Raw genomic sequence first — 25,424 nt, 5'->3', positions numbered from 1 at the left:
GATCACCTGGAACTGACATTAGGAACAGTCCTTAGCAGCTATGTGGATGCTGGGAATCAAAACCCAGTCCTCTAGAAGAGCAGCCAGTACTCTTAACTTATGAGCCATCTCTCCAGCCTCTGGCAAATAGTGTATTAATTCACTTATATGAGATTCAATTTTGTATAAAAGGCACTATGGTGGTTCCCTGTAAACAAGGTATAAGGAGAATAGAATTCCTTTCTAATGAAAATGTAGTTTCAATCTGAGTAGATGAAGTTGAAGAGATGGTAAGTGGTGAGAGTTACAACAATTTTGTTCTTATTAAGAGTTTCTGAAATAAAATTAATTGCAATTAAACAGTGAGCCAGCCAGCATCTTTATAAAAATTGTCTTTATTAAATTATCTAATGGAGAAATCTATATAGTGGAATCTATTATTAAGTTAGATCCAAGATAAGGTGTTTATTACTATTATGTATTTAATGCCCTTTATGAAACTTGATTCTCTAGACGCTCTTTAAGCAGTCAAAACTTAATACATAAAAAACAAAGTGAAAAAAAATTAAGCAAGTAGTAAAAAGTGGGACCACTTTTGTTTTTATGGTACAAATAACTCGTGGTCTATTTTATTTTATAAATCTAATTTTTGTTGTATATATTATTCGTCATACATGATGCTGACATGGTAAGACATTCCCATATATATTGTACACTGAGCATATGCACCCCTTTCTCCTCCGCTCTCCTTTTTCTCACTATTAGTCCTCTTTGCTCCCCCTTGACAGTTTCATGTCTTATGAGTGCATGATTTAATGTACCTATATAAAAATCTAGGAATGATATGAGAGAAAACATGATATTGTCTCCTTGAGGCTGACTTACTTATTTCTAGTTGTGCCCATTTTCCTGCAGATGACAGGACTCTGCTCTTTATGGATGAGAAGAGATCCCATAGGTCTTCCATACTGCACTTTCATTACTTTCATTCACTTCTTCTGTTCTTGGATTCCAGACTTGGTTCCATCACTTAGCTATCCTGAATCATGCTGCAGTAAACCCCGATCTGCAATTACCTTTGTGGTATCTCAGCTTGATGTCCTTTGGGTCACTACCCAGGAGAGGTAGAGCTGGGGTCATATGGTGTTTGTTGCTTGTTTGTGAACCCCCATACTGATTTTCATAGTGGCTGAACTCATCCATATCCCCAACAGAGTATACACTGTTTTCTTTTCTTGGGTTCTCACGAACATTGATATTTGATATTTGTTTTCTCAGTAACTAATTCTGGGTGGGATGGAATCTTGGGTGCATTGTTAATTTGCATGTCTCTGAGGTCTGCTAAGGTTGAATATCTTTTCATACATTTACTGCTCGTTTCCATTCCACTCTCTGAAATCTTAATGATTGGGTTGTTTGGATTCTCATTCAGCTTTTTAAATTCTTTTTTTTTTTGTTTTTTGTTTTTTTGTTTTTCGAGGCAGGGTTTCTCTGTAGCTTTGGTGCCTGTCCCGGAACTAGCTCTTGTAGACCAGGCTCTAGGCGTTACTCTTCCATCAAGTTTATAGCTGGCAGAGTTTCTCCTGTCTTGTAGATTATCTCTTCATTTGATTGTTTTCCTTTGCTAAAAAGAAACAAATTGTTTCATAAGATCCTCTTGGCAATTGTTGGCATTATTCTCTGAGCAATTGGAGTCCTTAAGTTCTTGGGGGTTGAAGAGATGACACAGTGGTTAAGAATACATAGTCTTCTTGAAGAAGACCCAAGTTCAGTTTCAAGCATCTCATCACGTGTCTCACAAGTATAACTCAACCTCCAGAGGGTCTGAAGACTCTAGTCTCTATGAGTACCTGCACTTGTGGGCACATACCCATACCATATACTGGTAACTAGGTAGATAGATAGATAGATAGATAGATAGATAGATAGATAGATAGATAGATAGATAGATAGATAGATACAAACATACATACATGCATACATACATACATACATACATACATACATACATACAGAGAGATAGATAGCCTAGATAGGCATTATTAAAAAGAAACTCAATCTTAAATCTTTTCCTGTGTCTTTAAATATTTTCCCTACTTTTTACTTAAAGCAGATTCAATTTCAGGACTTGCAATAAAATCTTTGATCCATTTGGAATTGATGTTTATGTAGAATGAGAGTTTGCTTTGTTTTTTCCAAGGCCTTTAGGTCTTACATATTTGAGATTTTTCTAATTTTCTAATATGCACATTTATAAACTATACACTTCTCTCTTAGAACTGACTTCATTGTATAACACAGGTTTTGATATGTCATGCTTTCTTTTTCATTTGATGCTAAAATTTATTTTTTTTCCATCTTGATCTCTTCGCTCTTCTTTTTCTCATTCAGTCATATTGGTCAATCCCCATGAGTTTGTGTCTTTTCCTTAGTTTCTCTTGCTGTTGGTGTCTTGTTTAATTGCACTGTGGTTAGATAGCATGAACTACACCTTTGCCACTTCTAATTTTGGGTTAGACCCTGTTTTGACAGACATAGAACAGTGATGCCTCTTTCTTTCTTAGATCCATTTGTTTGGAGGATCTTTTCCCACCCTTTCACTGTAAGACAGCATCTGTCATTGACAGTGAATGGCAAACAGATCTTGTCCCCTTAGCCAATCTGCTAGCTGGTGTCTTTTGATTAATATTCAGAGTTATTGAACGTGCTATTGCTTTCTATCATTTTGCTAATTCATTTGTTTGGTGGGTTGGTTGGTTTAGTTTGGTTTGGGGTTTTGTTGGGGGAGGGAAATCATGTTCAATATTTTCCTATTCTTAACTGGCTTCTGGGTGTGGTTTGGTTCCATAGCCTCACGGTTATATTTCTCTATCCCTTCCATCCAGAGGCTTCCTTTGATCTCCTCAGTGCAGCTGGTTTAGTTGTTGTGAATTTTTTAAACTTATTTTTATCATGGAAAGTTTCTCCTTTTATACTTATGGCTTAGTTTTGCTGGATAAGTAGTCTTGTGTGACATTTGTCTTTAAAAGTCTGAAATCCGCTTTGCCAAGCCCTCTTGGCTTAAAAGTAGCTGTTAAGGAGCTGGAGAGGTAGCTCAGTGGTTAAGAGTACTTGTGTTCTTAACCAGAGACTTAAATTTGATGTTTTATGTATCTTGTGTTTTTGTTGGGATATGTTCATGAACGTTTAGGTGTAATTTTTTTAATTGCCCTTGTTTTCTTTCATTGGGTGTGTTGTAGTATTCCAGTTACCTGCGGACATGAATGCCTGCGACTCTACCTCCAGGGTATCTGACACCATCTTCTGTTCTCTGCCCCCTACATTCACATTTCCATATATTTGCTCAACACACACATGAATAAATGTAAACCAGTCATTGAGAAATATGCAGTTTTTCTTACAGGCCTGGCCCTATGTCTTATTTGGCATTTTTGTCTTAACAGATTTCAATATACTTTCTTTGCTCTGTATATCCAGTGTTTTGACCACAGTATTACTTGGGAAAGTTCTTCTGGGTGTTCTAAATGTCTCCTGGAGTTAGATGGGTGTCTGCTTCCCTAATCGTAAATATTTTCTGTTCTGGGTCTATTGAAACTGTTTTCTATGCTTTAGTGTGAAGTTTTCCTTTACCCATGATTCATGAATTTGGTGTTTTCTTGTATTCCAAGGACCCAAGTGTCCTTTTCTACTTGTTATCTTTGTCATGTCTGAGTGTTCAAATTTCTCTACTGTCTATACGTTCAAGCCACAATATTCTGTCCTCCTTGTGATCCAGTTTATCAATGAGTGTTTCCATGGAACTCTGTGTTTGATTTATTGAAATTTCCATTCCCATTATTTCGGGTGTTCTGTTTCCTTCTTTTTTTTTTTTTTTATTCTTTTTTAATTAAAATTTCCAACTGCTCCCCGTTTCCCATTTCCCTCCCCTCCTCCCACACATTGCCCCCTCCCCCCACTCCCCTCCCCCATCCCCACTCCTCTTCTCCTCCCCCCAGTCCATTCCCCCTCCCTCTCGATACTGAAGAGCAGTCCAAATTCCCTGCCCTACAGGAAGACCAAGGTCCTCCCACTTCCATCCAGGCCCAGGAAGGTGAGCATCAAAACAGGCTAAGCTCCCACAAAGCCAGTTCATGTATTAGGATCGAAACCTAGTGCCATTGTCCTTGGCTTCTCATCAGCCTTCATTGTCCGCCATGTTCAGAGAGTCCAGTTTCAACCCATGCTTATTCAGTCCCAGTCCAGCTGGCCTTGAAGAGCTCCCAATAGATCAGTTCCACTGTCACAGTGGGTGGGTGCACGCCTCGTGGTCCTGATTTCCTTGGTCATGTTCTCCCTCCTTCTGCTCCTCATTTGGACCTTAAGAGCTCAGACCATTGCTCCAATTTGGGTCTCTGTCTCTCTCTCGATCTATCGCCAGTTGAAAGTTCCTGTGCCATTCTCCTTGGCCTCTCGTCAGCTCTCATTGTCCGCCACATTCCGAGAGTCCGGTTTTATCCCGTGTTTTTTCAGTAGCAGTCCAGCTGACCTTGGTGAGCTCCCAATAGATCGGCCCCACTGTCTCAGTGGTTGGGTGCACCCCTCATGGTCCTGACTTCCTTGTTCATGTTCTCTCTCCTTCTGCTCCTCATTATAACCTTGGGAGCTCAGTCCGGTGCTCCAGTGTGGGTCTCTGGCTCTATCTCCATCCATCGCTAGATGAAGGTTCTATGGCGATATGCAAGATATTCATCAGTATGATTATCGGATAGGTTCATTTCAGGTTCCCTATCCTCAGGTGCCCCAATGAACTAACTGGGGACATTGCCCTGGGCATCTGGTAGCCATTCCAAGTTCAAGTCTCTTGCCACCGCTTAGGTGGCTCCCTTACCTAAGGTATGAGTTTCCCTGCTCCCCTATCCAACCTTCCTTTATCCCCAATCACCCCGATTCCCCCAGTTCCCCTCATCCTCTCCTTCACACTTTTCTCTCCCCATCACCCCTCATCCCCATCCCACCCCACCCCCAAGATTCCAATTTTTTGCCCATCAGTCATGTCTATTTCCCATAGCTGGGAGGATATCTATATGTTTTTCCTTGGGTTTACCCTCTTGTTTAGCTTCTTTAGGATCACAAATTATAGACTCAGTGGCCCCTATCCATGGCTAGAAACCAATTATGAGTGAGTACATCCCATGTTCTTCTTTTTGGGTCTGGGTTACCTCACTAAGGATCGTATTTTCTATTTCCATCCATTTGCATGCAAAATTCGAGAAGTCATTGTTTTTTACCGCAGAGTAGTACTCTAATGTGTATATATTCCACAATTTCTTCATCCATTCTTCCATTGAAGGGCATCTAGGTTGCTTCCAGGTTCTGGCTATTACAAATAATGCTGCTATGAACATAGTTGGACAAATGCTTTTGTCATATGATAGGGCATCTCTTGGGTATATTCCCAAGAGTGGTATTGCTGGGTCCAGGGGTAGGTTGATCCCAGTTTTTCTGAGAAACCGCCACACTGATTTCCAAAGTGGTTGCACAAGTTTGCAGTCCCACCAGCAATGGATGAGGGTACCCCTTTCTCCACAACCTCTCCAGCAAAGGCTATCCTTGGTGTTTTTGATTTTAGCCATTCTGACAGGTGTAAGATGATATCTCAAAGTTGTTTTGATTTGCATTTCTCTGATCGTTCTGTTTCCTTCTTGACTTCCACATTCCTGTGGTGTAGTCACTATTTCATCTAGCTGTTCTCTTGGGAGCACATCCATGAGTTTATTTGTGTCCTCCTTTGTTTCTGTGAATGTGCTTGTTCTTTCAAATTGTCTGGGATTTCATCTAAGTCATTCTAATTTTTGTTTTGTTTTGTTTGAGACAAGAGTGTCTCTGTGTAGTCCTGACTGTCCTGGAGCTCGCTCTGTAGACCAGGCTGGCCTTGAAATCACAGAGATCCGCCTGCCTCTGCTGGGATTAAAGGCATGCGCCACCACCAACCAGCCTGGGTTTGTTATTTTTTAATCACCTTCATTCGTTCATTGAGAATGTTTGTAGTATGCAATAAGAAGTAGGTTATAGTGGAATTGAATTGGTTTCGCTCTGTTAGACTAATGTTCTGGGCACTTGGCTCACTTCCGTGAGTCCCTGAATTTAGAATTGTGCCTCCAATGCAATAACTATAGAGATTAAGCCCATATAAATGTACAGCAAGAGTCAGTCGCCCCTTAAACTCTAATCATGTTTGGAAGCATGGTAGTACAGCTTCTGTATGAGTAGAAAGAAGAACAGTGGAGGGGACTGAAAAGGTCAGAAAGAAAAAGTAAATAAACGGCGGGAACAAAAGAGACACAGCAACTCTAGCTGAAGACGGGACGAGAGAAGTGAGGGAAAGAGTGCACTCAGTGACCGGAGGGAGGCTGAGACCCAGAAATCCAAAAACAGTGAAGGAGAAGAGTGGGTGTGGGGGAGACAGAATGGGAGCACAAGGCTATATAGAATAGGACGGAGCTGGCCTGCTGCGTATCAGTGTGGGCTGGATGGAGATAATGTGGGAATGTGGGCTCTTCCTGCTGGTTGTACCTCGGATTTCTCCCTGTCCCTCCTCTGTCTCACTTACAACCACTGCACCCCTGGGCAGGACTGTACAAGGTCAAGTCTCAGATGCCACTCCCATCAGGAGGTGTCCCCAGGAGTCTGGTCTGTTGTAGAGACTGCCACATGTTCAAGCAGTCTCTCTGGGGGTTGGGATTTCAAATGCTCTGGGTGGTCCCTTGTAAAGTGAACCAGATGTGGATGGTGGAAGATCTCGCACCATCAAATCGCTCAGCCAGGAGTTTTTCTCTCAAAATGTTCCCCTCCGACGTCAAAGGTCTTTTCCTCAGCGTGATAACTTAGAGCTGTCTCCTGCCCGCCCTCCCTCCCTCCCTCCCTCCCTCCCTCCCTCCCTCCCTCCCCTCCCTCCCTCCCTCCCTCCCTCCCTCCCTCCCTCCCCTCCCTCCTCCCCTCTCTAAGCCTGTCTGCTACTCTGAAGTTCAGTTTTTGAGGCTCTCCATCTTACCCTTGGCTCCAGTCATTCCCTTACTGGGAACAGGGAATCCCCAACTTTGCCAATCCCTGTAGGACAGACTCTGCTTTTTTCTTGTTCTGTTTTTAAAAGTTAACTATTACTCTTTTAGACTAGTTTTTCAGATGCCAGTTACCTGTCCTGATCGCTATTATCTGGCTTACCTTGGTTTATTTCCTGGAGATTCTAACAGACTGCGCCTGCTTGTTATCCACCATCTTGGATCCTTTTTTTTGAACAAAGAACTATGATGTAAAATCACCGTACCAAAAGCCAGTTCATCTTTTCAAATACTAAAAAATTCCCCCAAACTAAGTTTCTTACATGTACATAAAGAAAAATGTTTTTATAATTAAGCATGTGTAAACTTTTTAGAAGTTCCATGGTTTTAATTTAATCAGTGCATTTTACCAATCTCTGTTGGTGGCTATTAGGTTATTTCCAGTTTTATGTGACTGTGTGTTTTTGTGTACTTTTTGAAGTATATAAGAGCTTCAGCAGAACTGATGAGCTGATGGTGAGGTGTATATTTTTAGATGTTGAGTTGACTCGTGGAGGTTCCCATCTTGTCACATCTGTCTGCAGTACCTCTCTCCATGACCTTACCATTTTAACATGTTCTGGTATCAAATGTTGTTAGTTGTGAAAACACGCCATTAGAGTGTTGTGGAAATCCCCACTGGGCTTTGAAAAAGTAAAGATACTTGTTCTTTCTATTAGAATACTGTTTCCTGATCTGTTCTTATGCAAATATCATGACTTCATTTCTTTAGCTTGTTCACTTTATTTTTATTTTTATAAATAAGATTTTAATTTAAAGGAGCCAATGCTCTCCGTAATGTGTGAAGTCAATGCAGCAGTATGAAAATCTGAATGTTGCCTTTCCCCGCATTCTCAGTCCTGCCCTCCTGAGCTAGGAACCATGCTGATCTGCGTAGCCCCTCTAACATGGCCTCCATGCTCCAACAAACCTAACCAGTTTGGGGCTCTTTTATTTGTTGTGTTTTAACTTTTCATTTGGCTCTTAAAAAATCACATGTCATGGTCCTTCTGAGGTCAGAAATAGCTATTAAATTCACTCTGCTAATGATTATATAGTGTGCCACCAGCTGAGATGCTGTAGTTCAAATGGTGCTTTGTGGGTTGGTGTGGACATTATTGCCAGCAATGCTGGAGATGATGTTGTATGTATTGTTTCTGCCTCCACAGACCAGATATTGAAAAGTGCAGTTGTAGAGTCACGAGAAATGTGTATCTTTTTGTTGCTATTAATAATTACTATCAGATTGATTTCCCAAAGATTTATAGCAAACCTCACTATCTGCTTGTGCTGGTCCCTAGCTCCCTGGATGGCACCACACGTTAAAATGTTTGCCAGTGACGTGAAAAATGCTATCAAGTTGTTATTTTATTTTTTCTTGCTAATGAATTCAATCAGTTTCCCCAATATTTTAATTAACATTAACATTTTATTTTAGATTTCCTGCCTGCTGTACCTGCTCCCTGGTCTACCTTGCTCACTGCCCCTATCTCCCCCTCTGCCTCTGTCTCTCTTCCTTGAACTTCTTTTGTGGTACTGGATTGCAGCCCATGTCACCTGCTGTGCTGACCAAGTGCTCCTCCACTAACTAGAGTGCTCCCTGCATCTCTAGTCTTTCTTTGTCTTTTTGTATCTTCTGCTAGGTGTAGGGGAGCTGTTTCCCTTACAGTCTTGAGGTTTCTTATTCTAAGGAGTTTATAAAAATGTTCTAGATCATCTTTTTATGGATTTTTTTCCTGTGTACACTTGCCATGCTCATGCATGTGTGTAGACCGAGGCACTGGGGCAGCTGTGCTCTCAGTCTTTTCCCACTGTGCAGCTGCCCTTGGCGTCAGGAAGTTCCCGTGTATACTTGGCATCTGGCGTTTTACTTCTTATTAAGTTCTAGGACTTTATTTGATTTGTGGAGAAGGTTTTGAAGTAATAAAGTTAATTACAGTTCTAAATATAACCATATAGAGCAAAAAAAGAAGCTCAAATGTTCATCTTTCTGTAACGGAAAGAGCAAGACTGTAGAGTTCCCGCTCCACCTCCTCACATCATAATCCGGTCCCCTTCAGCAGGTTGTTTAGCATGTCGCTTCTGCCCCATGGCTGCTCCACTCAAAGCTATCAAAGTTTTTTAAGAACTTCAAATAATAATAATAAAAAAAAAAGCCATGAGGGCCAGAGAGATGGCTCAGCTGATGCCATTAGTTCGGCCCCTGGAACTGAAGCATACCAATCCACATGAGGTACATGTGTTCATAATCCCAGTATTCCCGGGCTGAGATGGGACATGGAGACAGGGCCTCTGCCAGAAGCTTATTAAGCCTGCTGGTCTGAAGTATGCAGCATGCCAGAAATAGCAAGAAAGACCTCAGCAAGGTAAAAGTAGAGAACCAACCCTCATGTCCTCTGACCTTGACCTGTGATGTGGCCTGCACACATGAGTAAGAATTACAGAATTAAGAATTATATGTGCAGAATGCCTGGCCTACAGTCAGCACTCATTCCGTAGCATCCAGCATTATTTTTAATGTTGTGGTAACAGGAAATATACTCATGACTGCAGATTATATCTGTGCCAAACATAAGCAAATAAATGTCTTCACAAGTGATCATATATTATATACAAGATGAAAAAAGTATCCAGAATGCTAATTTAGAGATTCAGACAAGTAGTTTTATCTGAAAAATTAACATAGACAGCATCTTGTCAAATTTGCCACTTCTAGGAAGTTTTTCTGTCCTTTTTCTCCCCCCTCCACACTGCTAGCCATGTAGACCTTAACACAAATTTTAAAAAGAAATGTTTATTTGTGGGCGAGAATTACAGTGAGTCAAACTCAGGGTTAGGGAATGTTCCACCGTGAGTATAATCCTTAGCTGCTGCCCAAACTACTTTATTAGATAAATAAGGAACAAACAGATGTTCTCTAAGGGCTGTGAAAGGTTAAGCTAAAATGGCCTTTTTTATGTAGCTAACCAGCAGCAAGGAGTGAGTGTCAGAGGAGAAAGCACGTTTAGGAAAAAGGCTGAAATGGGCACCAGGACTAAAGCCATCACCAGATGTGGCCTGGCTCTCCTGTCGCTCCAGTGGTCCTTGAAGGTTAACTATGTCTTTATAGCTATGGACAGATCATTGGTCTTTCTTAATCACAGTCCTGAAGAAGCCAAGGTAACTTGTAAAAGTTTAGAAGTGAATAATACTCTTAATGAAGTTACATGCATAAAATGAAACATTTACGAGATTGAGCCAAAACAAAACGGAACACCTCTTTAATCGCTTGAACTGGATAACGCATCTCTACAAAGGTCTTTAAGGCTAGAGCAGAACTGATGTGTACATTTTCCTGGAGCAGGAGGAATACCCACAAAAGCAGCTCTAGTGTGGCTATAAGAAAACACACCTAAGATAGATTGTATTATTCTTTCCTACTAAGTTTTCATCGCTAACCAAATTTTTTAAATCTAGCCTCGTATTTTGTGATACTATTTTTTGGATTTCATAGAGGAAGGTGAAATTTAGACTCTTGTACTATTTTTATATTTTTGGCTGTGTATACAGTAAATATTCTCTGTAGAAAAAGGGGGAGATCAGGCATTTTTTTCTATGTAGTTTTCCATTTCAACAAATGATGACCCTCAACCATATAGTCAGTTCACTCTCAGATAACCGTCTTACATTAGCAGACATGCATCATGCACATATCTTTTGTCTTTGTGTGTGCGTTTGCTTTTGGAGACAGGGTCTCACCATGTAACTCTGGCTGACCTCAGATTCACAGTGATCCTCTTGCCTCTGCATCCCAAGTGCCAGAATTAAAGGTGTGTACCACGCCTGGTGCACCATGCATCTTAGTAGTTTTAAAATACGTACGTAGGGGAACGTCAGTCGAAGTTACTGTTGATATTTGCTGTTGTTCATAATTGCTTAATATGAAATTCAAAGAAATAGCTCAATAGCAAAGGTACTACATTTTAAAGAAAAAAACATCATGCTTTAAATGTCTGTTCTACCAAATCATTGCCGTATTATTATTGGAAGATAGCATTATCATTTGTTGGGTAACACTGATTCCAGGTTCTCACTGTCCTCATGTCATGTCGCCTCAGTGTTTGACAACAGGACTCTACAAATGTAAAGAATTTTAGCCATGATGGGAAAACCTCAAATAGTGAAAGACTTAAGAAGAATCACTGATTGTTTTGCATATACACACTTCCTATATAAGACATATGTGCCTTTTTAGGAGAAAAACCAAATGAAGATGAGAAGGCATTGCTACTTCAGCACTTGCCAAACCCCCGGGCTGCTAAACCACTTTTCAACGCTTATTTACAAAGGATACAGAGCTGGCTTGTGAGATGAGGGAATTGGATGGTTAAAGAAAGATAATTGCAGTAGGCAGAAGACGGGACAGTGAACAGGGCCTCTGAAATTGGAGACAATGCATAATACCTCTGAAACTGTGTGTTCAATATTAAGTTCACAAAACCATATCTCGGTGAGAGCCCTAACAGCTGATTTGTCAAGAGTCGATGAAGTGTTGGGTAACTAAGGTCCAGCCCACCTCTGTCTGTGTTTTTCTGTGACTTCAGATAAAAGCAGAACATCGTTTTATACAAATTGTCTTATCCAGATGTCTTTGCTGCCTTTTAAAGATAATGTGTTTCAAATGCTTTAAGGACTTCAAAAAGGATTGTCTATAAGATGTCATCCAGGCCTTTATATAAAATATTTATAAATAAATAAATTTCAGAAACTTTGCAATCTGTTTTACATGCTACATAAAATGATGAATGAAATGTTCAGTTCACTCTTGAACTGGTGAATTGGACAGACGCCATGGCCAGGACTGTACAGTGGGATGAAGAAAGGGTGGTAGGCATTCACAGGAGGGTCATGTTTCGGGAGTGTGGAACAAAAAAGGAAGAGCCTTGAGCTGTAAGTATTGGAAACCGTGAATTGCTTCATGTAGGTGCCCACACCTCACTCCCAGGGCAATATCTATTAATATCCTTGGGAAACTGATGGTTTTCATTTGAGTAAGACAGTTTTAGTTTTTCATGTCTTTTTATTACTATTGTTGTTGGTATTCAGAGGGAACTAGTTAGTACAAGGGAGATGGGTCTTATGTTCCTACTGTAATTATGTTTCTGTAATTATGCATTGATTGGGAGACTGCTACAGAGACATTAAATTGTGATAGATCATCCGGACACTGGATCACCTCTGTGGTACTAGCTGAGATCTCGAGGCTGAGAAATCCAAGGACCCTTTGTAAATATGGTTGTTTTGGTTTAGTGCCACTTACATTAGAAAATAATATTTAGATTTTGCAGAATTTCTTAGTGGTTTTTGGTGGGGCAGTACTTGAGGTCAGTTTAAAAACTGTGCCTACCTCAACATCTAAAACAATAATGACTTCAATTCACACATCTTTTGAATATAGGAAAGATAGGCTGTCTTCATGTAATATGCCATCAGAATGGTGCATATCTGTCTTGCCTTGGTGCCTTGAATCTTAGAAACCTAATTAGGACCCAGGGTGTTAATGACTTTAGTGCCCTGGATGGCATTGTATTGTTAAAAGGAGACAGTGTAAAGCATCATTAGTGAAAGGCTAGTATAGGTCACAGGAGAAGGAAATAGATTGACAAGCCTGGGGTCACCGTGCTGTGTCTTCAGATGAGAACAACCTCAGTATTAAATAAGAGGAAATATTAAAGAACACACAGAGGAGCAAGATCTTAGAGGGGTGGGGGGGGCAGGAGAGGGAAGCATTGGACAGCGGGGGCCACTCTCCACTAAGCCTGGAAGAGCACGGCAGTGACTGCAGATAGAAACCGCCATTGTGAAGACTTCACAGGCTGCACAGAAAGGCCTGCTGCTCTTTCTTCACTGGCAGCACCACCGCCATAGAAACTGCGATAGCTTCTCCTGCAGTGATGAAGCAGGCAGCCAGGAGTGAGCACACACTGACAATGCCGGTGAGCAGGTGAGGCCGCACGGCTTTTGCCTCGAAGCACAATGAACCTTGACACACACACATAGCGAATTCCTGGCCTGCACCAGAAGGGAAAAGAAGAGAGTGTAAGAGGGTGTACGGTTTCCAGGACTGATGACTGGACGATTATATAACATGCTGGTGGTGAGGAATACTATGAACACTCTATGCTAATAAGTAGAGCCCATGAGGAGCCAAGAGAACACCCTCCCTTCTGGAAGGCACCTCAGTGTCGGGTGTGGAGGAGTGCGTAGTCTGTACCAGAGAGAGTTGTAGGAAAAGAAGTATTTTTAGGGAAGAACTACATTGCCTTTAAAGCCTGGTGGGTATTCTTAGTAACCCAGAGGTGGCGAATATTCTGGGTAAGAGATGAACGGCGTGGAAAGGAGGTTTGTAAGGCAGAGTGGGACTTCCATGGGGCACTGTTGGAAAGGGTCAGGACATGTAGAACTATGGCCATCAGAGAGGATTTAATGAGGGTGAGAGAGTGGGCACCCCATGAGGTGAAGTTTGTCCCAATTTTAGGACCAACGCCAGCCTTTGAAGCTGAGAGCCGAGTACAGCTATTTCTGCTTATCAAAGGAGGTAGGAGTGAAGGTATCTAATCCTGGATGCTTCTGGAAGCCAGAGCAAGGCATGGTAGCCTCAGACACAAATGCACAGAATTCCTGGTGCTGCTGTTTCAAAGAAACACTAAGGCCTGGGAGTTGAAGCAAAGGGGAAAACCTAAGGAGGAAGGGAGACAGGAGAGAGATTTCAAGCTACATGAACTTGGACAAACAGATGGATACGTTTAAAGGGGGGAAGGAGACTAGAAATCTCAAAAATAGAAAATATTTTCTTTGGGACAAACACAGTGTATGAACTAAAGCCTAAAGAAGGCACTGATGATTTAATACTAAGGAATTCTTCATGGCTATGGCTCAGCAAAATAAAGGAGAAAACCTTAACTATAGACCGAATATGTGGATCAGTATTTCACCTGAATGGAACAAATAGATGGAATGAAGCCTTTACACCGTGCTGTTGAGCTGAACTAGACAGGAAGGTGAGTCACAGACACTGAGCCTGGAATGGGGCATTCTGAGCCCAGCAGTCAGACTGGCGTTCTCCCTGCAGAGGGCTGGGTGCTGTGGCCTGAATGTAAGATGTCCCCATGTTCCTACACTGAGGGCTTGGTGCCTCTGCTGGTGCTGCTGTTTTGAGAGGTTCTGGAAGCTCCAGGTGGAACCTAACAGCAGGAAATAGGTCACTGGTGTCCTTGCTGGTGTCTCGGCACTGACTCCTCTGCTTTCTGGCTGCCATTCTGCCTTGCTCCTCCCCACCATGATGGACGGACACCTGAAGCCATGAGCTTGCTGCTGCCTGCGGCCTGCATATGAGGGCTGCTCAGAGCGAAGAATCCTGATCCGGTGAGAAAGCCCTATAGAATTCCGGCTTTACCACAGGACGGTGTTTCCTGTAAAGGACAAGTGGGGCTGTGCTAGCAGTAAGGAGAATTTTTTCCCCCTCAGAGTTTGATGTTTGTGAAATTTTAAAACCTTAAATAGCCAGTACACCCAGGAAGTAAATGTTGCTGATTGAGGAACTAACAAACCAAAGCACAAGCCAGGTAGACTCCCAAAAAGGAGGGAGGGAGACCAGATCCAATGCAGTGAGTGCGGGGGTTGGGACTCACCGATTGCCAGCTGAGGTGGAAGTTCAGCTGTTTTGAAAGATAATCCAACAGCCATTAGGAAATAAAATTGGGGGCTGAAAAGAGGCTCAGCAGTGAAGAGCACTGTCTGCTCTTCCAAAGTACCCAGGTTCGATTCCCAGCACCCACATGGCAGCTCACAGCTGTCGCTAACTCCAGTTCCAGGGGATGCAATACCCTGACACAGACATACATGCAGACAAAACACCAATGCACATAACATAAAAATAAAGAATAAAAAGAATATTCTGTGATAAGATTGTTTTTTAAAAAAGAAAATAAAGTTGACGATGTATATCCCTTTAAGTAGAAATAACCCTTCAGTATCTGCTCTGAAGAAACGTGGCTCATATGCACAAGGTTTAATCAAGAATGTTTGTTTTACAGAATGCTTATAATTGCATAAGTGATTAGGAGCATCATGGGTCCATCATGATGAGAACATAAATACGTGTGGTGTTATCATAAAGTGGGGTATTATTGATCACTGAAAATTAATGAGCAAGAACTGCCCATACTGATACTGATAGCTCAGAATCTTACTATATTAAAATTAACCTGCAAAGGATGTGTACAGCATGCTATTTACATAAATATAAATATGCAGACTTGGTAATATAAATATTCATGAGAATAATTTACATCAGATCCAGAAGAGAGAAGAGTGGAAGCCAGGAGAAGAAAACCTGGGGCTATGATTGTACTTTAACATAAGATACCAATCTACAGGCTTTTAAGGCAACAGAAGCAGGTCCTAGCAAAACAGTGAGGCTTGTTTTACCTGCCCTGTTCCTCACTTTCACAGAAGTTGATTGCTTTCTTATCTGCACTTTTCCTATGTACCCGAAGTATCTCACAATATTCAGAAACTGGGTGAAAGAAACCAAAAAAGAAGCCAACATGAGACAGGCCAAGGTGGGGTCCATGGAGTGTTTTGTGTGTAGAGATTTGTCATAGCTGAGTGCCTGTACAGAAGGAAGGAGCAGCAGGAACAGGCAGGAAGGGTATAAACCTCAGTGCAGAAGACAGAGCCTTAGCCACGCCCAGTAGGAAGAAGCATCTCTGGACCCAGCCTTTCCAGAACTCTTTAGGAGGCGTGGCCAAAGAGTGTGCCCCTTGACAAGGGGTTCTTGGGGTCTTGGTAGTAAGCGAGCTAGGGCAGTGAACCCTTCTCCCTGGACTGGGCAGGCCTGTCCACGGTCATCATGAAATGCAGCATGATTTCTGTTGCCCTGATGTTCCCTTGGTCTTTATTGATGCATTTATGACTGCAATGAAGTTAAGATGAAGAGCCTTATAATGCATGCACAGATTATCTCTTAGAGCATATTAATGGTACCTTCATTTTCTTGCTAAGGCTGTGGCTTTATTGGCTAGACTTTGAAGATAGTCACGTTATCTCTGCAGATTCTTTACATTTTTATCTCCTTACTACTGCTTCCCCTTAATTTAGATGCCCAGTTCTGAATACTGATTAAGGACCAGTTACATTTTTATGTTTAGAGGTTAGCATATACAAATGATATCTCTGTTTAATTATCTTAATGAGTGTTATTTTAGAAATCATTGGATGTGTTTTTGTATGACTACATAATGCTACCTTCCTCATCAGTCAAAGCACGCAATAGGGACAGAATTATCAAATACTTAAAACCTGCTCATTCTTCTGGGTCCCGGTTACATAAGGTGATTGGCTTGTATTCTGTAGAAATAGTATTTATCTTAAACAAAGCGAACATATATTTTATCTGAAAATGTCCACTAGATAACAGTTGCCTAGCGTTGCTTTCCAGCTTCCTGGTCCTCTGCCTTCGGCACTGTGATGATGTCCTGCTAGTGAGAAATGTGGACCCATAAGCAGAGTGATTTTGATAAATAAGTGGGTAATGTTCAATTGTGTGGACTCTGGGCCTGCCTGGTAGAGGTACAACACAGACTTTGTTCTACCCTTTAGGGTGTTACATTGACTCCAGGGAGTTCCAGCACGGATTCCTAGGCCTCCCAAGCATTTCATGCCTATGGCTGTTTCTGAGGTGCCTCAGTGCTCCTGGTGACACACAGAATGTGCATGGGGGGGGGGGGATCCTGTGTAGGGAACTTGACCTTGAGGCCTGATTCAGGAAGGGATGCCAATAGGCTGAGGTGAGGGAGGAGAGGAGACTCCCTTTTCCTGGAGCCAGTGTGAGGTGAACACGTGAGTCGCTGGGTGGCTGGAGTGTGTCTCAGGCCAGGGCAAAGTCACTTGCTCTGGTTATGAGTAAGAAATATGAGAAACTATGTCTTGTCCCTAACTCCAATGAGAGATTTGCTCTACAGTCTCTTGAAAGGTGGTTTCAGAGGTCAGAGGAGATGCCACAGACACAATTTAAAGATCTACTATGACAGGGTTTTTTTTTTTCTATAAAAGGAACTTATTTTTCATGGCTCCGTTCTTATTTGAAGTCTTGCTCCAATGGAGTAACTTGGATGGCCCTAAGTGGAAAAGCGTGGCAGCCCCAGTCCCTATTTGTCACTGAGAGCAGGGTATGAGCAATGTTAACAGAAACTTGGGGACCTGGGAGTGCTCCCCCTTCCTGGACTAATTTGATACAAATAACCAGTGTTGTGGAGAGAGGCATATCTAATAAACAGCTAAGCAAAATGCATAAAAGCATAGATAACACACTCCAAAACATTGCAAGGTGAGCATGATGCTCTCCTAAACTTACCTTAAGTTGGTACAGAGCAGCCTGGCATGTCCTGTCTGGTCTTCTCTGTCCCGTCCCCCCCCCCCCCCCCCGTAGTCATTATTGCAGCATTGTTTGCCAGCTGCTGTTCATCCAAGCCTTATCCAGCGAGCCTGCGCCACCGAGTTCACTGGGAAAGGATCTCAGGATCAGAAAGTGATGAGCAGTTGAGGATCGCTTCTCTGAAACTATTCTAAGACTGGTTCCTTTTCTGCGCAGAAACTATTGTTTTCCTCGGGCCCATCTGTTGATACTTGGGCTTGGTTCCTGAGCTGTGGGTGTTCTCTTTAAAACGTTCTTGGCAAGTTTCTGTGTTTCAGGTTTAAATTTGGATCTTTAATCCCTTTTGGACTGATTGTTATACAGGTGACAAAGATAAGAATCTAAGTTCATTTTTCTGTAGGGAGAAAGCCAGTTTTGCTAGCACTGTTTGTTAGATAGGCCATACCCCTCCTTCCCAAAGTATATTTTTTACTCCGTTGTCAAAAATTATATGTACATAGTTTTGCTGTTTTATTTCCTGTTCTTCTGTTCTATTCCATTGCCCTACCCATTTACTTTATGGCAATACCAGGATGTTTTCATCACTGTAGCTCTCTATAGTATAATTTGAGGGAGTATATTGTGATATCACCAGTATTATTCTCATTCCTTAGGATTGCTTTGGCTGTTTGTGATCGTTTTTGGTTCTATATAAATTCTTTTATTATTTTTCCTGAACCTTTGAAATATGACATGAAAATTTTAAATGGTATTGTGTTAATTCCATAAATTAATTTTGATAGCATAGACATTTTCATAATATTAATTTTCCCTACCTAGAAACATGGAATATATATATTTTGTTTAGTATCTTCTGTTGTTTGAGGAGGTCTTTCACATCTTTGCTTAGATATGTTTTTTAGTGCTTAATTTTAACTGGTTATAGTGGCAATTGCATTTAATCCCAGCACTTGGGAAGCTGAGACAGGAGTAGAATCTCAGAGTGACAGGGCCAGGCCAGGCTACCTAAAGAGATAGTGAGACTCTGTCTCCTGCATCATCCCCATGTGTGCTCTTGTGCATATGAACACACACACACACATACAATCTAAAAATAGAACTATGATGTGTCCCAGCTGGGCATCTACCTAGAAAATTCCCTACTCCACCATAGAGATATTTGTACCCTGTTCACTGATGTTTTATTCACAATAACAAAGAATTGAACAACTTAGTTGTCCATCAAGAGATGAATGGATAATATATGTACACACATCTATGAATACTATACTCTAAAGATACATTAAATTAAAATTTTGCAAGAAAATGAATGAACTTAGAATGTATAAAATTAAGAAAGGTCACACAGTTGCAGAAAGAAAAATCTGTTGTGTTCTCTCTCATGCAGAATCTAGACAAGAATCTGTGTATATATAAATGCATGTACATGTGGGTATGGGAATAATACACATGAATAGAGAAAATATAAAAAGTTAACCATGGGGATGGATGTGGAAGAACTGAAAGCAGGTAATAGATACAATTCATGAAAGAATATTAAATGCAGTTGTTTTTCTAGCTCTAATTCTATCATCTTTTTAGTGGTGGATAAGTGCATAAATATATTCAGTACTGAGTAAAAAATGTGAATGAGAAACTCCAGCTTCCGTTCTAAATTCCTCTTCCAACTGTGTGGAAGCTCATGAGTTGTATATAGACTTTAGATCTAGCTAATTTTGGTTTGTGTTTTTTTATATTCAAGATTTTATAATAAAGGCTAAAAAATAAAAATACATGTAACTATTTTAAGAATAGTCCATGGAATTTACAAAACCAATGCTGTCAAGTAGTCACTGTAGAGAATTAAATGTTCTGACAAACAAATATTAACATAGTCATAACTATTTCTTTAGTGTTCACGCTCCTGCTATGTTGAGCTGTAAGTCATTGTCAAATTAAAGTATTTGCATTTCGATCGATGTATAGTGCTCAAGACCTTGGTGTATTTTTGCAGATGTCAGTTCTAACTTGAAGTTTTAGTAAGTAATGTGTCTGCTTTAATCTTTTGGTGCTTAATAGCATGATGTGCTCCCTGTTTATCAAGTCCAGTCAAGCTAACAAAAAGCATAAATAAAGTATAACCGCCTAATCATAAAATTGGTTTGCTTTTCTGATACAGCATAAAGAATATTTCTCTAGACATCTTTCCCATTTCTCAGGACAAGTTCAGAGTCCACAGTCCAGCATACTCTTTTTATTTGTGTCCTGCAGGGTAGCAAGATAGATCCATTGTGAATAGAGCAAACTCTTTTGTCTATATTCTAGAATATATTCTAGAATATACAGCCAGACACTCACTGTGGCATTCTTTTATCTCCATAGTGCATCAAGCATGGTACCGTGATTCCCATCATGGAGATCTCTGTGTGGTTTTAGTGTGGTCCTGATATGCCGTATAGCAGGGAAGATATAAAAATTAACCACTGAGGAGGAGGAGCTCCAGATGTTTGCTATGTTCACATGTAAACATCAGATAAGGGTCTGTATACCCTTTGCTTAATGTTACACTCTGCAAAAGTACTGTTTAAAACCTTACTAGAATTGAAAACAGAGGGCTCATAAGCAAGCAAGAGACCCACGTGTGTACAGTAATTACTCGTAGCCTTTAGGACCCGAGTGGCACTCGCCTCGCTGTAGCTTTATGTGATGAGTATGTTCCTGTGTTTCCTGTGACAAACATGAATCCTTGTCTTCTGAGCAGCAAACCTGGTCGCCTTATCTACCTTTTATCTCCTTGACTCACAGGAGCTTCAGTTCCAGCGACTCACCCGAGAACTGGAAGTGGAAAGGCAGATTGTTGCCAGTCAGCTAGAAAGATGTAGGCTTGGAGCAGAATCGCCAAGCATCGCCAGCACCAGGTACAGGGCCAGTGGCTCTATCTTTATGCCCCAAATTACATGTCTCGGTCGGTTAGCAGGGCTGCAGCTGCCGATCCTGTAGAATGCTGTTCCTGTTAACTTCCATTCCGAATCGGACACCAGAAATGCCTGTTCATTTTCCTTGTATGAAGCCGCTGACAGTATTGATTGTCCTTCAGTCCTGTGCTGAAGTGTCTGATACAGCTCTGGTAAGCTCGTGCAGCAAAGGAGGGCTGCTGCCTTCAGAAACGTGACGTCTTGCACGTGTGCCGTTGATGGACAGGTCACAGTTAGTGGCTAGCTGTTAGGTAGAGTTGGCTGGTGCTTCAGCAACATGGCACGGACTTTTAAAGCTAATACATATCTCTAAGTGGAATGGACTAGTTGGCCTTTAGAAAGGATTTCAGTTTGCTTTCAGTTTTTCTAAAATCTGTGAAACCGCTTTATACAACTATTACACTGAAATAATCCAAAGTGTTCGATATGGTAAGTACAAAATGATCATATTTTTAAGGTCGAATACAGTAATTACAAAAAGCATTTAATTGAAAATAATATTTAATCACAATTTTTTTTCTATTTAAATAGCCTCCTCTACTCTTTAAAAAGATCACTATTAGGTAAATTACTACCATATAGTCCATGCAGTTATCCCTGCTTATCTGTAGATCTGTTTCTTAAAAGTTAAGGATCACTAGACGCTTGCATTATTTATAACAGTCACAGTTTTAAGCATATGTGACCTGTATGTACCCTACAGCCCCAAATCCCATCAGTTATCTCTAACTAATTTTGGTTATTAATTTTGAATTATTCTCCCCGGTTTCTGCTGTTGCTCATTGGAGGCATCATCTTCCTGACTAAGATGCTGCCTGTAGCCTCTCTTTTCTAGTTAGTAGTTGGTATGATTTTTAATCTCTCAGACTTGGTTTACCTGAATGCTTCAGCTTCAGCCTTGACCAGTGTGCTCTGGGGTGTTTAAGCCATCAAGCATACAAATAAAGTCAGTAGGGCTATTGAAAGGTGTAAACATGGGTGAACATATTTTTTTCAATATCTGGGAAGTCTTTTCCTTTTTTCTATTTTAAACACGTGTTTATTTATTTGGTGTGTGTGAGTGTGTGTTTGTGTGAGTGCTCATGCCGTGGTGCACATGTGGAGGTCAGAACAGACAGCAGGCGTTGGTTCTCGCCCTCTTCCGTGTTTGTCCCAGGAGTCAAAGTGAGGTCATTAGGCTTGGTGACAGCTGCCTTTACCCACTGAGCCATCTTGTTACCTATGTAGTCTTTTATACTAAGAAAACTTACACATAAGCAAGGTGTACTTTTATAAATATAATATATAACATATGCTACCATATATATTATAATATTATGTATTCTAAATTATGCCTTATGGTAACCAATGAAATAATTTACCGAAGAAGAGGACATTATAAAAGCAAAATTTATCTTTAATTCTACTCAATAGTTTTTTTTTTTTAAGGTATCAATAGTTTTAGCACTAAGAAGAGAAATCTACAGATTCAGGAATATGATGCTATGTTTGTTTTCAAAAAGGATGGGCCAGACGAATAGAAAAATCTTCATAGTAGTAAGAAAATAATCCAGTGTGGGTTGGGCAGGATGTCTGGCACTGGCAATAGCTGACTCAGGAAAAGTCAGATTTATCCTGCTAAACTTTAAAAAAAAAAAATCCATATTAATAATAAAAGTTTATATCTAGAGAAAACGAGGGGGGGGACCACTAAGCTTTGAGCTGCCTTTGCAGAAGGCTGGAGAGTCACCAGACCCTGAGATGAGCCCTGGGGTTGTGTTTAATGCCCATGCAGGGGCCAAGGAATGAAGACTTGGCTATGTACAAGTTGGTGCATTTGAATTTGATTACCTCATTAAGTTGTATCTTAAAGGGCTTCACACAAAACACGTACCATACTCATGTTATGTGTGGATTTGAAGTCCAGTGAAACTGTCACCATTATTCAGGAATTCCTGTCTTTGGAACTCTCACCCCTAGAGATGAGCTCACAGTCAGATTTTGTAAAGCATATCCCCCCCGCCCTCACCACAAAAGAATGGGATTTTCCAGTGTGTGCCCTTTCATAGACACATCCATGTATGCTATCTCTTTCACCAGAGCTGAGGAGCCCTGATGGGAGGTCCCAGCACATAAAAGTAGCACAGACTCAAAAATGGATGCATGGGTTGTTGACAGGGGACAGTTTTACATGCTACACTGCATTCTGATTCAGTAAAAGTTTGCATTAAAACTTTTTGTGAGGGGAGAAGCTTGACAATGAATAAGAAATCAGTAGGCAGAAAAACAGAGGCCAGTTCCCAGCTCCCCAAACCAGAAGCCATTGTATTAGTTATCCATACAATCCCACAAATGGACCTTCGTTTTAGGTGTCCTCCCCCCTCCACACACACCCCTGCTTCCTGTTTGATTCTCTCATTACAGTCTCCCCTCCTTGTCCATTCTTAGATATCTATTCTATTTCCCCTTCCTAGGGAGATCCATCTCCCTTCTGTCCCCTGCCACACCCCCACCTCCAGTTCCTTTCTCTCTACCTATCTCTATTGTAGCTTGCTTATCCATGACTTAACAGCTAATGTTCACATTTAAGAGAATACATACCATATTTGTCTTTCTGAATCTGAGTTATCTCAGTCAAGATGATTTTTTTCTGGTTCCATCTATTTACCTGCATTAGTTTTTTTAATGGTGGGGTAATAGTCCATTGTGCAAAACGTACCACGTTTTATTTATCCATTTATCTGTTGAACATCTAGGTTGTTTCTAATTTCTGGCTATTATGAATAGAGCAGGAATGACCATGTTTGAGCAAGTGTCTCTGTAGTATGATGTGGAGTCCTTTGGGTATATGCTCAAGAGTGGTATAGCTGGATCTTGAGGTAGATCAGTTCCCATCTTTCTTAGAAATGGCCACACTGATTTCCATAGTGGCTGTACAAAGTTTGCACTCCCACCAGTAACTGAGGAGGAGTATTCCCCTTACTCCACAACCTCATGGGCATGAGTTGTCATTTGTTTTAATGATTTTAACCATTCTGATGTGGATAAGATAAAATCTTAAAGTAATTGTGATTTGCATTTCCCTGATGATTAAAGATGTTGAACATTTTTAAAGTGTTTCTCAGCACTTTGAGTTTCCTCTTTTAAGAATTCCCTGTTTAGAACTATACCCCATTTTAAATTGGGTTCTATGTTTCCTTTATATGTAGTTTTTTTAACTTTTTTATTTCTTTTGGATATTAGTCCTCTGTTGAATGTATAGCTGGTAAAAAATCTTCCCGTTCTGTAGGCTGCCACATTGTCCAAATGACCTGTCCTTTGCCGTGCAGAAGCTTTTCCGTTTCATGGGGTCCCATTTATTAACTGTTGATCTTCGTATCTATGCTATCAGTGTTCTGTTCATGAAGTCTTTTCCCGTGCCAGTTATTCACACTTGAAATTGTTCATAAGTGAACTCGCGATAAGAGATCGTAAACAATATTTTGGAACAACCCCAATCCAAGGAAGGAAGAAGTTACCAATTACTAAGCTTTGGCCAAATTTGTAAAATTGTATTTAACAGAGCCATATGGATCAAACGTGACCAGATATTAACATCTGTTGAGTGAGGGTGTATTTGCTGTATGCATGGTTATAAACTTTAACTTTTAAGATATTAATTAAGGCTATATAGCTGAGTGATATGATTAAATAGATTTGTTTTAAAATCTAACAAATACTGTGGGTAACAGTAAAATTACTGTCAATTATTTTCTATTTTGTATGTGTTTCATGTTTGCTTCTTGCTGCCTAATGCCAAAAGCCACCACATGGCTGGGGCTCCATCTGTTCATGCAGGTAATGTCGCCCCTCGGTTGTGGGGAACATTGTTTGGCCATCCATAGATGGTAGATGCAAGACACAATGAGAAGGAACCAGACAGCCAAGCAGATGTGTTTTGCAGTCTTTAGTGTTACACCTAGGATGAGGTTCTTCATTCATTCCATGCCCCCACTCAAGTCTCATCTCGGGTCCGACCTCCTGGTGTTCCTGATGCACCAGCTAAATGCTCACCTTTCCACAGTCTTTCCCACGTTCCTCAGGGCAAATCATTTCCCTCCAATGGACTCATAGCTGTTTGTGTGTGCCTGTGTTAGCTCATTGTGAGGTGCTGAGGCCCAACCATTGCGTGCCAGTGGCTTAGCTGCCCGTCTCCCACCCTAGTGCTCATTAAATGAATAGTGGACCTTCCTGAGGAACAGCAGCTTTGGGGTTCATCAGAGAATGCTCTGCAAGTTCTTCACTTGGTATCCTTGGCATTTACCTTCTGCAGAACTTGAGGGTACTTTCCAGAAGATTCATAAATGCGGTAGACATGGCTGCTCAGCTCTGAGGGCAGCATCACTGCCTACCAGGCAGGAGTCATTCAGAGGATGTTAGGACAGGGAATAGCAGTGTTCTTTTGTCTCGTGTGAGAGACACTCTACTTCTGCAAGCCTTCTGGCCCCTTGCTGTCCACTTTGGAATCAGTGTGTAAAGATAAAACTAGAAATTGGCTCTGAGACTCAGACCCCTCTGCAGTCAGCCTCCTGATTGGCTCAGAGGACATTGTAGTAGAATCCCTACTCAGAACCAGGAAGCTTTCTTTGGGATTTTTTTTCTCCTTTTTTTTTCTTCTTCGTGAAATGAGTTTAATCAGAAAAAATGGGCATTTTATAACCAGTTTTCTTCCTTTAGGTTTTGATTTGTTAGTGAAGATAAGGAACTCTGTGAGACTGTGTAACGTTTTGTCTTCTAGATATGCAGCAAAATAAAATAAAAAAATATATTTTATTGGCTTTTCAGTCGCACATAGTTTTTGCCATTTCTGTCCTCACTCTGAATAAAAGGGAGGTAGCACGATGAGGTCCTTCCAAGGGACACTGTATCAGCAGTGAACAGTTCAGTTCCCTTGCACTTGAGCCTCGTCTGCTGTGTGCCCCATTCAGAACTTTAAGACAATCTCAGTGAGATTGCTCAGATTTTCTGTTAATCACCCCA

At 41.1% G+C, this 25,424-nt stretch overlaps 1 protein-coding gene across 17 annotated transcripts in view; it reads left to right on the top strand.

Moving 5' to 3' along the window:
• Pkp4 (plakophilin 4) overlaps positions 1-25,424 on the top strand; it is a 212,554-nt gene that overhangs the window by 103,308 nt on the left and 83,822 nt on the right. For 16 of the 17 annotated variants that reach the window (XM_057754817.1, XM_057754812.1, XM_057754810.1 and 13 more), the window contains one exon: positions 20,257-20,369. The exons of the other annotated variant lie outside the window; for it this stretch is intronic. In XM_057754817.1, coding sequence (XP_057610800.1) covers positions 20,257-20,369 — 113 coding nt within the window. The remainder of the gene's footprint in view (positions 1-20,256; positions 20,370-25,424) is intronic. 17 annotated transcript variants of the gene reach the window in all.

The sequence above is a fragment of the Chionomys nivalis genome, chromosome 22, assembly GCF_950005125.1.
Source record: "Chionomys nivalis chromosome 22, mChiNiv1.1, whole genome shotgun sequence".
Lineage (NCBI taxonomy): Eukaryota > Metazoa > Chordata > Mammalia > Rodentia > Cricetidae > Chionomys > Chionomys nivalis.
The sequence above is the reverse complement of the archived record's forward strand: the minus strand, read 5'-3'. Positions and strand labels throughout refer to the sequence as shown.